Genomic DNA, 15,303 nt, shown 5'->3' on the forward strand with positions numbered 1-15,303 from the left:
AAATGCCAAAAATTTCAACCTGCTCTGTAGCTCATAAAAAGGCCAAATATTTGTGAATGTCATGAAATGTTCCATTTTTGATTGAAAAAAATTGCTGATATTTACATTTTTTTAAAAAATGTCCTTCAACTCCAACATTTGCACATAGAAGTCAAATTTCAGATTTCTTGGGAATGTCTGGCAGGCACTGGGGGCCTGATCCAATGCCCACTGAGGTCAATGGAAAGACTCTACAGTGGGCATTGTATCAGGACTTAGAGTCATTTTATGAATCTATAAACAATAAATGAGATGAGAAGCAAAAGCAGAATTATATAGTGTATTCAGATTGTGAATAATATAATCATTCCAAAACTAGTGCCAATGAAAAAGATAACGGATACCATACTGTGAGACTGTTGATGCACCACATTACACAGGAGACACACAGTGTGCTTTCTCAAAGAGCATCTTTACTTGTTCTTCATTGTTTTATTTAACTTAATTTAAAACAAAAGTCATTATGACTGAAAACTGTATGGAAAAAATATATACGCATGCACTAGTCTTGGAATGATCCCATTATTGTGCATGCATATATACAAATGTTTGGGCTAGGTGAGAAATGGATTTTCCATCAGACAAAAATGTTTGAAGCTTCAAAATGTTTTCTTATCTTGAAATATGATGAAAAACTGAAATCTCAAACATTTTTGAAAAACAAAAATCCAAAACATTTTTCATTAGGATTATCCAAAATGGTTTGCTTCAATAATTTTGAAAAATTTCATTTCAGTGCCAACCTTTTTTCCTTTTTCTTTACCTTTATTTTAAATTTAGTAAAATTAAGAAATTATTTGAAACCCCAAAATGGAAACTTTCTGGTTCCATATTGTCAAAATAGGATGTTTTGAAAATCTCAGTACTTTTTTTACCAATTTTTTTGAGTCAGCTGTTTTGTTGAACTTGTCACTGTTTGACAAATAGTTTCACTTTCAACAAATATGTATTTTTTGACAAAAATGATTTGTTGAAAAGTTCCCAATCAGTGCTAATAAATACACACACACGTACTTAATATTTTGAAAGAGACTACTAGTTCCATTCATGGTCCCTATTTTAAGTATAAAGTATATTCTTCCAGCTAGTAAAGTCTTTTTAAATGGAAGATACCTTTTAAATCTATCCACTGTATGTACACATGTACATTATCATAATTATTATTTATATGTGGTGGCAGCCACAGGCCTCAATCAGGGATCAAAACCTTATTGCAATCTAGGTACTGTACGTGCATTTCATTTAGAATACAGTCAAAGAGCCACCTTCCACCCCACAAGAGATTGTAATCTAACTATATGATGAAAGACAATAGACAGAATTGAAAAACAGATTTGGGAAGGGCAAGGTAGGAGAGAAACAATTATGTTATAACCATATGGATGATCATACAGACATTATCAATCTAGTTACTTTCTCATACCCAGAGTACTAAACGGAGGATGGTGTGCATAATGGCTGTAGTCATAGGTGCCCACTCCGTGGGTGCTCCGGGACTGGAGCACCCACGAAAAAAAACTAGTGGGAGCTCAGCATCCACCAGCCGCAGATGTTTAGCGGCTTGGAGAGAGGATTGGGGGAGGGCAGAGACCAGCAAGCAGCAGATGGGTGGGGCCTCAGGGAGGGGGAGGAGTGGGGCAGAGGTGAGTGGAGCAAAGGAAGAGTCTAGGGGAAGAGTTGGAGTGGGGGCAGGCCTCGGGGCAGAGTGGGGGTGGAGCACCCCCGGTGGAAAAGTAAAAGTTGGTGCCAATGGCTGTAGTTACCTATATACTTTTTACAGAGGAATGCTGTAGTTTGAATTTACTGGAGGTTTGCCACCTGAACACATACAAAGTGTACTGCCTGTCAGTTTCATCGAAGTGGTAGAGTATAGGGTTATGAGAAATTGCTAGATGGAAAATGTGAAACTGCAATGTGCAGATAATGTGTTGTGGCTGTTTCAATTTTTTATTTCAATATTTGTTGCAGTGCTTTATCAAAACTTACAAGATCCTATATCTTTCCTATTCTTTGGCTGAATGAGGTTAGTATGTTTTCTGTCTATTAAAACATTCTAATTATTTCAGCTTTATTAGAAATAATCTAGGAGATTTACCAAAAAATAGTCTGGAGCCAAAGTTTTCAGTCTTGTTTGCCTGAAAATAGGCATCTACAGCTAGAGCCACAAAAGCAGTTAGACACCTAACTTCCACTTTAGGTGCCTAAATCCAACAAGAGGGGTCACTGACATCCTCAAAACCCCCTCTCAGCTGCTGCCTAACACTGTAAGCACCTAAACTCCCTAGCTGCCTATGTTTCTTCCAGTGAGCATGAACACAGCTACCTCAGTCTAGGGCCTCAGGTTCTTATCTCATACCTGAGCCTCAGCAGGTTCATCAAAGTAGATGCTAACCAACCTGTCTCGCTAGTGGGGCCCGATCCAGCAGGCATTTTGAGCGCAAGCCTCCAGCTACACAAAAGAGCTGGAGGAGGTGATGGAGGTTGTGGTTAAGGCACTCTCCTGAGATGGGGATACCCTTCTCCCCAAATCCCTTAGAATCATAGAATATTAGGGTTGGAAGAGACCTCAGGAGGTCATCTAGTACAATCCCCTGCTCAAAGAAGGACCAACACCAACACTTTCTCCACATCAGGCAGACAGAAGACTTGAACCCAAGTCTCCCACATCCTTGATGAGTGCTCTAATCCCTGGGCTAAAACTTGTTTGCAAGTCAGAAGTTAGGCTTATGCACTTTTCTCCAGGAGAGGGTACACAGCTGAGAATCCCAGTTAGTGACAGGCTCCTAGACTTAGCCCTCTCGTCTAGACTTAGGTGCCTAAGACCCTTAGGGGGAGGAGCTTAAGACCCACTCCTCGGTATTTCCTATTGGCTATTTCCTATTTCCTTCCTGCTCCTCAAGCTGACTTTTGCAGATCCCATGCTTAGATGCATATCCCTCCATAGGCACTGTGTAGGGAGCCTGGGCACCTAACTCAGGGCTGTGGATTCCACTGGGTGGCAGGGCAACAGTTCGGCACTGCAATGCTGAACATTGCAAGGCCCAAGTCCCTTTGTGGATCTAGCCCTTAAATCCATGTATATGATAACATTATGTGCAATCACACTGTCTATAATGTGCATATGTTCCATGAGAAAGGACTTGCATACTTCAGTTGTTAATGCTCTTGCACTGTTTCAGACGGCGACTATTGATGATGAGAAAGCAGCAATGTTCAGATCAAAAGTGATCTCTCCAGTCAAACTGCTGAACTTGCTGCAGGTGGTGCTGATCATAGTCGGTTGTGTGATGTTCCTAGCGTTCACAGTCTCATATTTCATATGCCGATCGAATAAATTAAGTAAGTAGATTTCTGGTGCAACTTGTGCAGCCCTCCATGGGAGCTTCACTAGAGTAATGACTTCAGCCGAGGGTTGGATGGAGGTTTCATCACATGGCATAATCTTTAATGAAAGGTTCATCTTTAAGCCCTGCCTGGAGACTCCAGGACAACCCTAGATGATTGGCAACCCTACGGTTACAGCCCCAAGAATTATTCTAAATTCCAATCAACCTCAACACTTATCCTTTTAGTTTCACTTCTGGTCTTTCCTTTTGTAAAGGTCCAGCATTTTTCAGTTGACATTTACAAATTCTGCTCCTAGCCCTATTCAACCAAGGTGCTATTGACAGATTGAAATTCATGCAAGATAAGACTTTGGGAATTGGGTGACTCCAAGAGTGATGTCTTGTTTTCAATGAGTCAGTGGGGCTTCTGTGACCTGAAAAAAACCGTATGTGTTGTCCAGAGCTATTCCACAGATCAGAATGGCCTCCCTGGCTGCTCCACTGTCCATCTATCTGGTAGAATGTCAGGTGAAGCCACACAGTTGCAGATCCACATGATCTCCTAGCAACAAGTCCCTGCTGGAATCCCTAAACCTCCAGCGCACTGCAGTGCAGGCCCCCACTCTAAGCAGAGTGATCAGGATCCATGGATCTCTTCCATAGGGTTCCCAATTCTCCCTGATCACCATTCTACATCAGAACCACACCAGTTTCTCTGGGTCTTGGCCCTATGTAGCCATGGAGAATAGGACTGGACATGGTCCTATAATGCACAAAGAGGTACAGCAGAGTAATCCAAATAATGGCAGTGGATTTGATATAAGAGTTTAGATGGGGATTTTTTGGGTGATTTGAAGGAAACGAGGGAGTATATAACATCAACGTCTATCAATAATATCAGAGTACAAATATCATATCATAGTATAGAACAGTGGATCCCATAATATAAAACAGGAGGTTTTCAGTTCCCACAATATACCTTTCTCTCAGGTCAAATGGGATAGCCATTTTGTAGGCCACATGATTCATTAACTTTTGACTTTTTCCATTACAGGTAACAAAGAAGTTTACTTGTAGGTGATAATTACTTCAAATTTCACACAAGGAGTTTGTAAAATTCAGTGGCAAAACGATCTGGTCTTATGTTATCATTTATACACATAAACACACTATGGAATGAACGTGTCTTTCCTTTCTGTGAAGAATGTACAGAATCCAGCTTCTCAACCAGCAACACCTGATGTTTCAAAAAGCCCATTTTTACAACTTCATTGAAGAGGCCACAACAATATCATATTCTGAAACCACTTATCATGGTACAAACCTCTATTACAAATAGCATATTAGCAGGTGAAAACTGAAATCCAGTTTGGAATCCAATCCACTTTCTGCCATTTATACAACTTGCTAGTTCGCTTCTCTTGAGACTGTGAGAATAGGAGTAAAAGCCAGTTGCTGATGTTCTAGTTCTAAGTATGTGGGATGGTGACCTCATCAGGCTCATGCAGTGCCCTAGAAGTTATTCTTTTTCCCATTCCTTCAAGCAGTGGAAGTTGCTGCAGTAGAACTGCTCTCCTCTCTTCAGAGATATGAATTTTAATGACTATAAAGTTTATTATGTAACGTGGTTAACCATAGTATCTGAATGTCAATAAAGGGTTTCTGAAAAGCTTTATTTTAAACTATGCATGTACAGACATCAACAAAATACATGCATGAATGCTAACAGTGGCTGATCCATACCGACAGACGGCTTCCTTTCAAAACATTTGTGCAGCAGCCCCATCCCTGTCCTTGGTCTGCTGTGCTCGCCTCCACTCTTTTCACTGGAACTGCTGCTTTTCTTTCTGCCACTTCCTTGGCCAATACCTAGGACCCTACCAAATTCACGGCGGTGAAAAATGCATCACGGACCGTGAAATCTGATCTCCCCCAGGAAATCTGTATAGGGTAAAAATACACAAAAGACCAGATTTCACGGGGGAGACCAGCGTTTCTCATACTGGAGGTCCCAAGCCAAAAGGGAGTTGGGGGTGGGGAGGGCGGTCGCAAGGTCATTGTAGGGAGTATTGCCACCCTTACTTCTGCGCTGCCTTCAGAGCTGGGTGACCAGAGAGCGGTGGCTGCTAGCTGGGCACTCAACTCTGAAGGCAGTGCCGCCGCCAGCCGCAGCGCAGAAGTAAGGGTGGCGATACCACGACCCTCCTACAATAATCTTGCGACCCCCCTGGACCTCCGTTTTGTTTCAGGACCCCTACCGTTTCAACATGGTGAAATTTCAGATTTAAATATCTGAAATCATGACATTTATTATGTTTAAAACCCTATGGTCAGGAAATTGACCAAAATTTGGTAGGGCCCTACCGATAGCATTTCCCCCTGCGAAATAAATTCTACTTCTCTCAGTCCCTTTTGTCAAGTGTCCTCCGCCACTACTTAACACTTAGGGGACAAAGGGACTCTTGCTTCTTCTCAAATTTCCCCCAAACAAGCAGCAGATTCCAGGGCTGCTTCATCTCCTCCACAGGCAGGAGCAGATTCTAGAGAAGACTGGCAGACCCGCTAACATCACCATGACCCATGGCTTTGGTAGAGTATCAGGCAGTCCCACTCTGCAGATGTAGAAGAACGCGAAGGAAGGAGGTGTCCACAAGCCCATTCCCTTTCAGGCTACGTGTTACAGCTGTACATGCACAAACCGCAGTTTAACAGGAAAATTCAACCTGGGTACTCATCCTGTAGCCACTTGGATTGACTTCAGTGGATGTGGATCAGGTGTCTGCTGAGCTCCCTACAACTCACTGTGATGTCAACAGGTCAAATCTTGAGAGGCACTGAGCACTTGCAACTCTCATTCCCTCACTGAATTCAATGAGAGCTGCGTGAGTGCTCTGCACTTCTCAGGACTTGCTTGATTTGTCCTCGAAGGTGACTTGCAAAGGAAAAATAAATACTGAGGTCATATTCACAGAAATAGAGCCTAAAATGTTTAACACCCGGGTCTGGCATGCTGAAACATTGCCCACAGCTGGTGGTGGGAAGGGAAAGAAATTGATTGAAATGCTATTGTATGTTTACAGAATATTGTGCTTGGATTAAAACATTTAGCTCCCTGAAGTCAGCAAGAACTGACCAGGTACATTGAATGGTACAATCTGACCCTTTGTACCATGACCCTTTTTAACAGATGTGCAATAAGCTGTCAATTCTAACTTTACTTCAGCATTTGCCCAAAGTGCAGTAAGAGCTGTATACATACAATACTATTCTTTCCTTTGAGGTTAGCGTATGTTAATATTGATATATAATATATCAAACACTTGGAGATTTTTTTTGTCAGTATCCTGGAGTCAGAGCCATGTGGCTAGGTAAAAGCAAGCCCACTAATGAAATACTGAGAAAAGCACACAGTGTGCATTGGTAACTACAATAAACATAACCACAAGGAATTAGAGCTGGTAGAATTATTAACTTCTAATGGTGGGCCAGATCCTCAGATGGTGTAAACTGATGTATGTCCATTGAAGTCAAGAGAGGCAAATTGCTTTACAGCAAAGGAGGCTGTGTCCCAATGATTCTTTGAACAATTTGGCTCTGTACCTCTTTGATAAACATTTGCATCCTGATCTTGATTTCTGGTAACATATTGCTTTGTGTAAGTTCTTCCTCAATAGGTTTTGTAAGCAAATTGCAACCCATGTGTCTCCCATAAGCTGTTTAAGCTGAGTCTGTTCTCCACTGCTTTGTACCTTGTGTACTCATTTAAGTCTGCAAAATTATCGGAAAGAGGCTGCCCTGCCAGATCTTGAGCTATTGCCAGGGAATGTTTCCAGAAGCTCAGGATCAGGAAGCAGGGAAAAAGGTGCCTTTAAACTACTTTCATATCTCCTGATCCTGGAGCAGTCTGTGTATTGGTCGGGACCTAGGCACAAAGTTAACTTGCACTAGTTGCTAACAACCCTAAGAAGCTGTTCTGGCAGCAAAGGATTGCTGAGGTCCAGGGACTCCATTATCATACTTCCTTTCCCCGCTCTTTGAATGCTACACTAATTTCTTTGGGTTATTCATTGTGACAGACTGGCCCTTTGGACAGTTGGATGTAACTTACAACAGTCCTAAACTGCTCTAATTTACAGTAGAGACTGGCCAAGCACCAGGACAGGATCATGGGGCCATAAAAGTTGCTGGAAGCCAGTAAGATACTTTTACCCCTTCTCTTGAGCTGAACTAAGCTCAGCTCTACCATAGCTCATGCTCTGACCCCAAGACCCACACAACAACTAGTCTTTTTGTGCCATAGTCTAAGGGTAAAATTCCAGCCCCTTTGAAGTCATTGGCAAAACTCCTGTTGACTTCAATAGGGTAAGGATTTCACCCTAAAAAGTTGGCTTGATGTCTATTGCCAGCAAGTCAAATTTTCCAAGCTTAGTGTCTGTTGCAGCTGTGGTCCAGAATGCCATCCCATGGTTTTAAAATCTTAGGGCCCAGTCATACATAGACATAAATTGCTTTAATCCCATTGGTCTCAATGCAAGATTGAGCTGTTAGGCGATATTCACCATCTAGCCTGCACTTGGAGTATGATTAGCAGTTATTTTGGTCAGGGCACTGTTTACAGAGATTCTAAATTAATGTACTGAAAACAATGTTCATAAGTTAATTATATATGTTTGTATTTGAGTTACCGATAAGTTCTCCATTTCTCCTTGTTAAGCCACATACTGAATATGCATTTATGACCAGTGTTTCCAACCCTTACAAGTGGAAAATTAAGCTCACCATGTAATGAACACCCTCTTTCTGAAATTCATGCCTGGAGTTATAAATTAATACAGAAAGGAGATAAGGTTGAGGCTCATTTCAAGATGGATGGAATTACCTAGTCTGTACACGTCACAGTGTTTTAGAAGTGCATTTCACTCTCACATGTCTACAATACTTACCATATCATAATACTGGTTCCATTCAGTTTCTATAATATACATGATTATAAGGGCTAGATTGTGCCTTTAAGTACACTCCCGAGCAAGGGAGGAGTGTAAGATGCATCCCCTCAGAAGCAGCCTCAGGAGCCATTGTGCCTCAAAGACACCCCTTCTTGCTTCCCTCTGGACTGGGAGGAGTAATAATTTGTAGCTAGCCTATACCAGTAACAAATTACAACATCCCACTTCTGGGTCAACTGCATAGAGTGGCTGTATTGGAGAGCGGAGCCTTAGATTCACCCATTCCACTGTGTTTCTTGCTCACCTGCTCTAACACCTTAATTACTCCTGGTCTGGGTGACCCAGAGATTCTTATTTCCAGCACAGGTGTGTCATCAGAGTCACAGTCTAGCTCATGATTTCAAACTGCATTTATTCTTTCAAATATTTCCTTAAAGCTTTTCCCAACAGCCTTACCAATGTCAGTTCACCTAAATTAGATGTGCTGTTACACCCCACTAAAAACCAACTGCAAGCTCTTAGACACCCAGGGCGATTTGAATAATTTTATCTGGCCATTTAGACTGTAGTGGGGAGAGGACCTGTACTTTATACATGGCTGAGAATACTGTCAGCATTTAATAAACAATAAATAATAGTCCATGTATTTTTGTATTGCTTTGATGGAGTAACCAAGAGACACGTAAACAACTTACCCATTTAACCTAATTCAAGCCATATTTCTGATTACGTATAATGTTTGTTCTCCCCTCTCTTCTCTCATGTAATCTAAATGAGCACCAGATTTCTCTGCTACTTCTGCAGAGAATTCTCAGTAGCCCTGGATATAACTGGGGTGTAGTTTTCCCCTAGACCTACAAAGAAAAAGTCATCAAGCTGCTATAAGATTGTAGCCATCTTGATCACTACTCAATTGAGAAAGGAGTGGAAAGCTTTGAACTATGCGCCACCCAGTGGACACACATTTGTCCACAAATATTTAAGACTGAAACTTTAAGGAGGAAAGGTGGGTGAGGTAATATCCTTTATGGGACCAAATTCTGTTGGTGAGAGTGGCAAGCTTTTGATATCCAGAACTCTTCTTCAGGGCTGGGAAACAGAAGTTGGTCCCATAAAAGATATTACCTCACCCACTTTTTCTCTCTGATATCCTGGGCCCGAAACAGCTACAGCAACACGGCATACAGTATAAGACTGAAGCTGGCCAGCTGAAAATAACTCAGGATACACACGCAGGCTAGATCCACAAAGGACTTAGGCTAAACATTACATGCCTAACGTTCGGCATACTGCCACCCAGTGAAATCCCCAGCCCTGAGATAGGCACTTACACTCCCTATACAATGCAGAGGGAGTGTTAGGAGCCTAAAAAGGGATTCCCAGAAGCCAGCATGCTGTTCAGGGAGCCGCCTAAGCTAGCCAATAGGAAATTCCTAGAGAGGGAAGTGGCCTAAACTATTTATCTCTGATTGGGATCCACAGTTAGGTGCCTAGCTTCACTTGGGATTCACAGCCATGGATACTCACCTGCAGTTAAGCACCTAAGCTAGATCAGGCCTTTGGCACCAATATTGCAGTGCTGTTGCAATTGCAACCACCAGGATGGGGTTGGTTCAAAGCAGGGATATGAACTCAGGGCTCCCAGCTGATTGCCTTAACCAGTGGGCTAGAGGAGGGTAGTTTCAATGTTGAAATGGTTCCACTTTGTATGAAATGCTTAAATAGTCACTGGATCAAAACCAAAAGTCAGACTGACCCTATAGCCCAGTGGCCGGGCACTCATCTGAGTGATAGGAGACCTGAGTTCATCTCCCTGGTCTGAATAAGGTAGAGCAGGGATTTAAACTTGGGTCTCCAACATCCTGAAGGAGTATTTTAGGTGTTTGGCTATGAGGGGACACCCACTCCCCTTTTTTTTGGTGTGTGGGATGAGCATGCTCTGAGCACACCTACTGGCTCGGGCCCTGTTGGGGAGACACCTAGTTTGAGTATCCTGCCATCACAACATGTGAGTTGCTTTGAGAACCTGGCCCCTACTGGCTTGAGGTGCCTACAGGCTAGTGGGTGGTGCCTATGTGTTGGAATTAGGCTCTTAGTGGAACAGTTAGATGCCTAAATACCCATTGTGAATCTACCCCATTGCGTATTAACCTGTTCTTTCCTAGGGTTTGCTCAGTAACCCTTTTAAACAGAAGACCTAAGAATGTTGGGTCTACCACTTCCCCATGGGTCCACTCTACCACTTCCCCATGGGTCTGTAGAAAGAACAACAAATGGAATGTATAAAGCCAAGGTGATTGTGTCTGCTGTTTGGATACTGTTTTATGTGAAGCCAGCAATATGCTCTTTGCTTTAAACAGAGTTGGAGATCTACCTTTGTCTGTTTAATCTACCCTGAAACTTGTTACCAATCATTGCACTGGCACTAGAACTGAAATCCTTTCTTTATAGGATAGTTAGTCACCACTAGGACTTATATACTTATCGGATGACCTTTAGCTCCTTCCCTATCTCTACTGATCCCTAATGAACTACCAGGTGCCTTTCCCTTCACATACTAGCTGAACTCCTCCACAAAAGCACTGTTGGCTTAAGGGTCTTGCCACTTTCACCAGTATAAATCAGGAGTAAAAGTATTGAAGTCGAGGAAGTTTCCCCAGAGTAAAACTGGGGTAAAAGGAGTATCAGACTCCTGTCGGTTTTCACTTATGCGCTTCTCATTGCTGTTATTCTTAACAGCCAAAGACTAAAGTCCTTACTGTGTAGAGCTGCGTTAAGGGCACAAAAATTATATGCAGCTAGCGATTCATTTGAATTCAAAAGCAGATTTGTATTCAGCTGTATATCCAAGCCTTTGGTACTCACTTTTGTAGACAATTCAAGTGCTCAAGCTTTACTAGACCCAGAAAATTTGTAAGCTGAAAGGCACAATTATTGACTGAAACTTTAAATGACATATTCAGCTGTAAAATGTACCATTTGTATGTGGTGCATTGATTAGTTAGAAGTTATCTAGTCAGAATAGAATTGCAACTGAATTAACGTGTTAGCAATTGCCTAGGGGTTTCAGAGCTTCCCTCCACACTCTTTTATAGGCTTATTTCTTTGGGCTTCCAAAGGATCCAGTCCAGCATTGTTAGAGAAAATTCTCATTGAATATAACGGGAATTGTACTCGAGTGAGACCTGCAGGATTTCAAGGTCCTAAACAAAGTAGGTGCACACATCTGCTATTCAAAGATACATTCAGTTTTACTTCAGCAAGGACCAGCTGGCACCGCTGAAGGGGAGAAACATAAATACCACGTGATTGTACAAGTAGCCAATGCAGTGCAGATTGCCACTATTCACATTTCTAAAAGATCTGCAGACTCAGTCACTAAAGCAACGTGTGTACAATTTTGAGTAAGAAAATACATCTTTTGCAAAGCTTACATCCAATTTGTAATTTGTTTGCAAGAAATTTGTGAGCAGGAAAAAGGGAATCCTGATGCATCTTTTCACTCAGAGATTACTCTGTTCCTGGACAGCTTCCTCTGTGTCCAGTTACGAGGCTGGGATAAGGCAGGACTCCCTGATGTTAACACCAGGTCCCTCGCCAGAGCTAGTACTCGGTGCTTGGGAAATAAGTCTTGAGATTCTCAGGATTTTCACAGTCATCTCCCTACATGGGCCTTCTTCTTCTCTTACGTCTCTTCAGAAACAACCAGGCTCTGAAGAACTATGATGACCCTGTTTATATTTGTAGATATTTTATTACTGAATAGCTTACATTGAATATAAGGTGGCTGTCTTAGTGTGTAATGTCCTCAATGACCACTAGATGGCAATGCTATATCTCAAACTGACTATTGTGGTCCTCTTTCTTTTTGCTGATACAGAGGAACAGGGCTACCACTCTGAAACCTGACTATTGTGGGTTTTACAAATGCTTGTTCTACCCTTTAATTAGGATGGACAAGTTGCAGTGGTTCTCAACCTTTCGAGACTACTGTACCCCTTTCAGGAGGGTGATTTGTCTTGTGCACCCCAAGATTCACCTCACTTAAAAACTACTTGCTTACCAAAAATACATAAAAGATTCAAAACTGTCACCACATACTATTACTGAAAAATTGCTTTCTTTCTCATTTTACCACATAATTCTGAAATAAATTGCAACCCCCAGGCTGAGAAACACTGATATCGTATATAGAGCAGTATAAACAAGTCATTGCCTGTATGAAATTTTAGTTTTTACTGACTTTGCTAGTGCTTTTCATGTATCCTGTTGCAAAACTAGGGAACTATCTAGATGAGTTGATGTACCTCCTGGAAGACCTCTGTGTACCCCCAGTAGTACATGTACGCCTGGTTGAGAACCACTGAAGTCGGGAATATTAAGACCCTGATTTTTGCATTAAACCTAACACATAAAACAATATTGCAGCATCACCTCACAAATGAATGTTATGTTGCAATAACTGCATAATTCACTTGTGTATCCCTGTTAGCATATATATTTGATAAGAAATAAAAAGGTATTTATTTTTAAGCACCTGTGTTTTATAAAATTACATTTTGGCTTCTGAACACATGAGAAAATATTTGAATACAGACCGCTCTCATGTTATCCCTGGCACAGGTTGGTGCAAAAATTCAAGAATCATAAGCTGGTTACTCTACCCACTATCTATGTGTCTATCCAGCCAGCCTGCCTCTTTTTTTGTAGTCTATGAGTCCTTTTATGAGTCCTTCCCACTTATTTAAAAATAGCTGTCACTATGAAATCCTCTCTCTTTTCCTTCCCAGCCAGAATTGTTTGATTTTTTCCAAGAAAAATGTAGGGTTTTTTTCAATTTTTTCCCCAAAACTGATTTTTTGTAAAAAAATTGTTAAAGTCAATTTTTTTCTTATATATATTGTTTTTGGACTGAAAATATTATAAAATACTATCAAAATAGTTGTTTAAATTTTTAATCAAACTGGGCTTTTGGTAAATAAAAAAAAATTGATAACCATTTTGGAAACCATTTCAATATGGTTTCTGATACTCATTTTGAAACAATTGGGGCAAAACAGCAAAAATGATGGGAAAAAACCCAAACAATGCTTCAGAATTGAAAACAATTTCTAAACTTCCAAATGTCTGGCAAAAACAGATTTTTATTTTTTGACCAGCTCTGTTCCCAAAGCTTGATTAGTTTATAGTTATGTTTGGGTGATGGTGAGTGGGTGTACAAAAGTCAATTAGATGAATTTTGCATTTAGGTCTGAAGGAGATGTGGCCTAGGGGCTTTCTTACTTACCTCTTGCCAGATGGAGTTCCACAGTTTATGAGAATGTTCTTCCTGCCACATACATGAGCCTCCCCTTAATGGTTGATTGATTCATTTTTCCAGTGGAGGATAGAAATCAGAGGAAGTCATGGTCAGGAGAGGCAATCTTTCAGGGACAGTGAGGAATATGAGAGGTTTCAGAGTAGCAGCCGTGTTAGTCTGTATTCGCAAAAAGAAAAGGAGTACTAGTGGTTAGTCTCTTAAGGTGCCACTAGTACTCCTTTTCTTTTTAGGAATATGACAGATATTTTATCTGGACTCTGCATTCAGTGTGCAGAGAGTGAGGCACCAGCATGATATGTTCACAGCCACCTTTGTCAGTAAGCAGATGGGCTGCTGAATTTTATACCAGTTGGAGATTCGTTGTTTGTTTTTGTTTACAATAATCATGCCTGAATGTCATGGTGCAAGCATCTCCTTGGACAGGCTTATGTCTGATAGGAGGAGGAACAACATTCTGGCCAGAAATATAAATACTCTATCTCTTTTTTATCTATATGCATCATGGATGCATTTGGTAGCAAGTCCTGGCTTATGGTCGCATTCTAAGTTGGTTTACAAATGGGGCATAAACTGTTTTTTTTCTAAAAGTAGATTGTCAATTGGTGTGATATTGCATTCAGGATAGGTTTGTATTGCCCTTTCAATGTTCAGTGTAGTCTTTGGTTTCTCTTCAAACATTTTGAATAGGAAACCTTTGACTTAGGGCTCTGTCTGAAATTTTTTCCTTGGCAGTCCTAGTTTTCATTGGAGACCAATATCTCTGAAAAAAAACATTGTCTATCTACAAAGAACTTGGCAATAAGGTGGCCCCTGAAAAGAACTGGTGCAATGGAGAGGATTTTTTTTTTTGAATGTTACATGCAGCCAGTGTGCTCAGTTCAGCACAAACCACACCCTCATTGCCCCAGGAGTATCCAGTGTATGTAGACGAACAACAAAAACACAGTGAGAACCCAATGGTATGGGGGCTCTGTGTGCTTTGTGTGATGGGCTGAGTATCCTCAGGCCCCAGAGACTTCAGCACATTGCAGGACTGGGCCTTACAGAGATTTAAACAGAATGATGGGTAGTGAAGGCAGCTCTCATGGCAAAAGCTACCATTGATTATAACGAATGTTCAAGGACATAACTCTTGACTCCTTTCCCAGGCAATGCTCCCTTGAAACCAACTCCCATTGGTCACAGCCAGGGCTCAGATTGAGCCAGTATGCAGGGGATGGCAGACCTGCACCTCTTTCATGCAGCATTATTGTTCCCCAGAATCTAAACTTTCATTCTTTCATTTTTAACAGCAGCTGTAAATCTCTGGCTGTTCCAGATGCTCATAGCCTTGACCTGAGCATAACTGGAGTAGTGATGTCTCCCTATGTTTGCAGACCCTGAAACACTAACCGAGAAGTGTGACTAACAGCTAAATCAGTGGAACTGTTGTGCCAGTAAATAGTTCTGGATTGCCCCCATAGCTGTGCATGAGCTATTGCAGTGCATACGGCTGACAAGTTTTCCTGCATGTTTTAGCCCCCGATCCAACTCCCACTAAAATCAGTGGGAGTCTTTCCATTGACTTCAGTAGGTCTTGGCTCTGGCCCTTTAAACCAGCAGAGGATCTGGCCTTCAGGCTGTTCCCTGTTCTGCTGTATCTATCTGTTTGGAAGGTAAATGCTGGGAACTT

At 41.5% G+C, this 15,303-nt stretch overlaps 1 protein-coding gene across 6 annotated transcripts in view; it reads left to right on the top strand.

Annotated features, from left to right (window-relative positions):
- Positions 1 to 5,047, top strand: part of CD36 (CD36 molecule (CD36 blood group)) — a 67,303-nt gene extending 62,256 nt beyond the window's left edge. For all 6 annotated transcript variants that reach the window (XM_084629640.1, XM_084629639.1, XM_084629643.1 and 3 more), the window contains exons 12-14: positions 2,008 to 2,062; positions 3,219 to 3,378; positions 4,420 to 5,047. In XM_084629640.1, the coding sequence (XP_084485766.1) occupies positions 2,008 to 2,062; positions 3,219 to 3,378; positions 4,420 to 4,442 (238 nt within the window). In that variant the 3' untranslated portion in view covers positions 4,443 to 5,047. The remainder of the gene's footprint in view (positions 1 to 2,007; positions 2,063 to 3,218; positions 3,379 to 4,419) is intronic.
- The last annotated feature ends 10,256 nt before the right edge of the window (positions 5,048 to 15,303 follow it).

The sequence above is a fragment of the Lepidochelys olivacea genome (genome assembly GCF_965140295.1).
Source record: "Lepidochelys olivacea isolate rLepOli2 genome assembly, chromosome: 1".
NCBI classification, from domain to species: domain Eukaryota; kingdom Metazoa; phylum Chordata; order Testudines; family Cheloniidae; genus Lepidochelys; species Lepidochelys olivacea.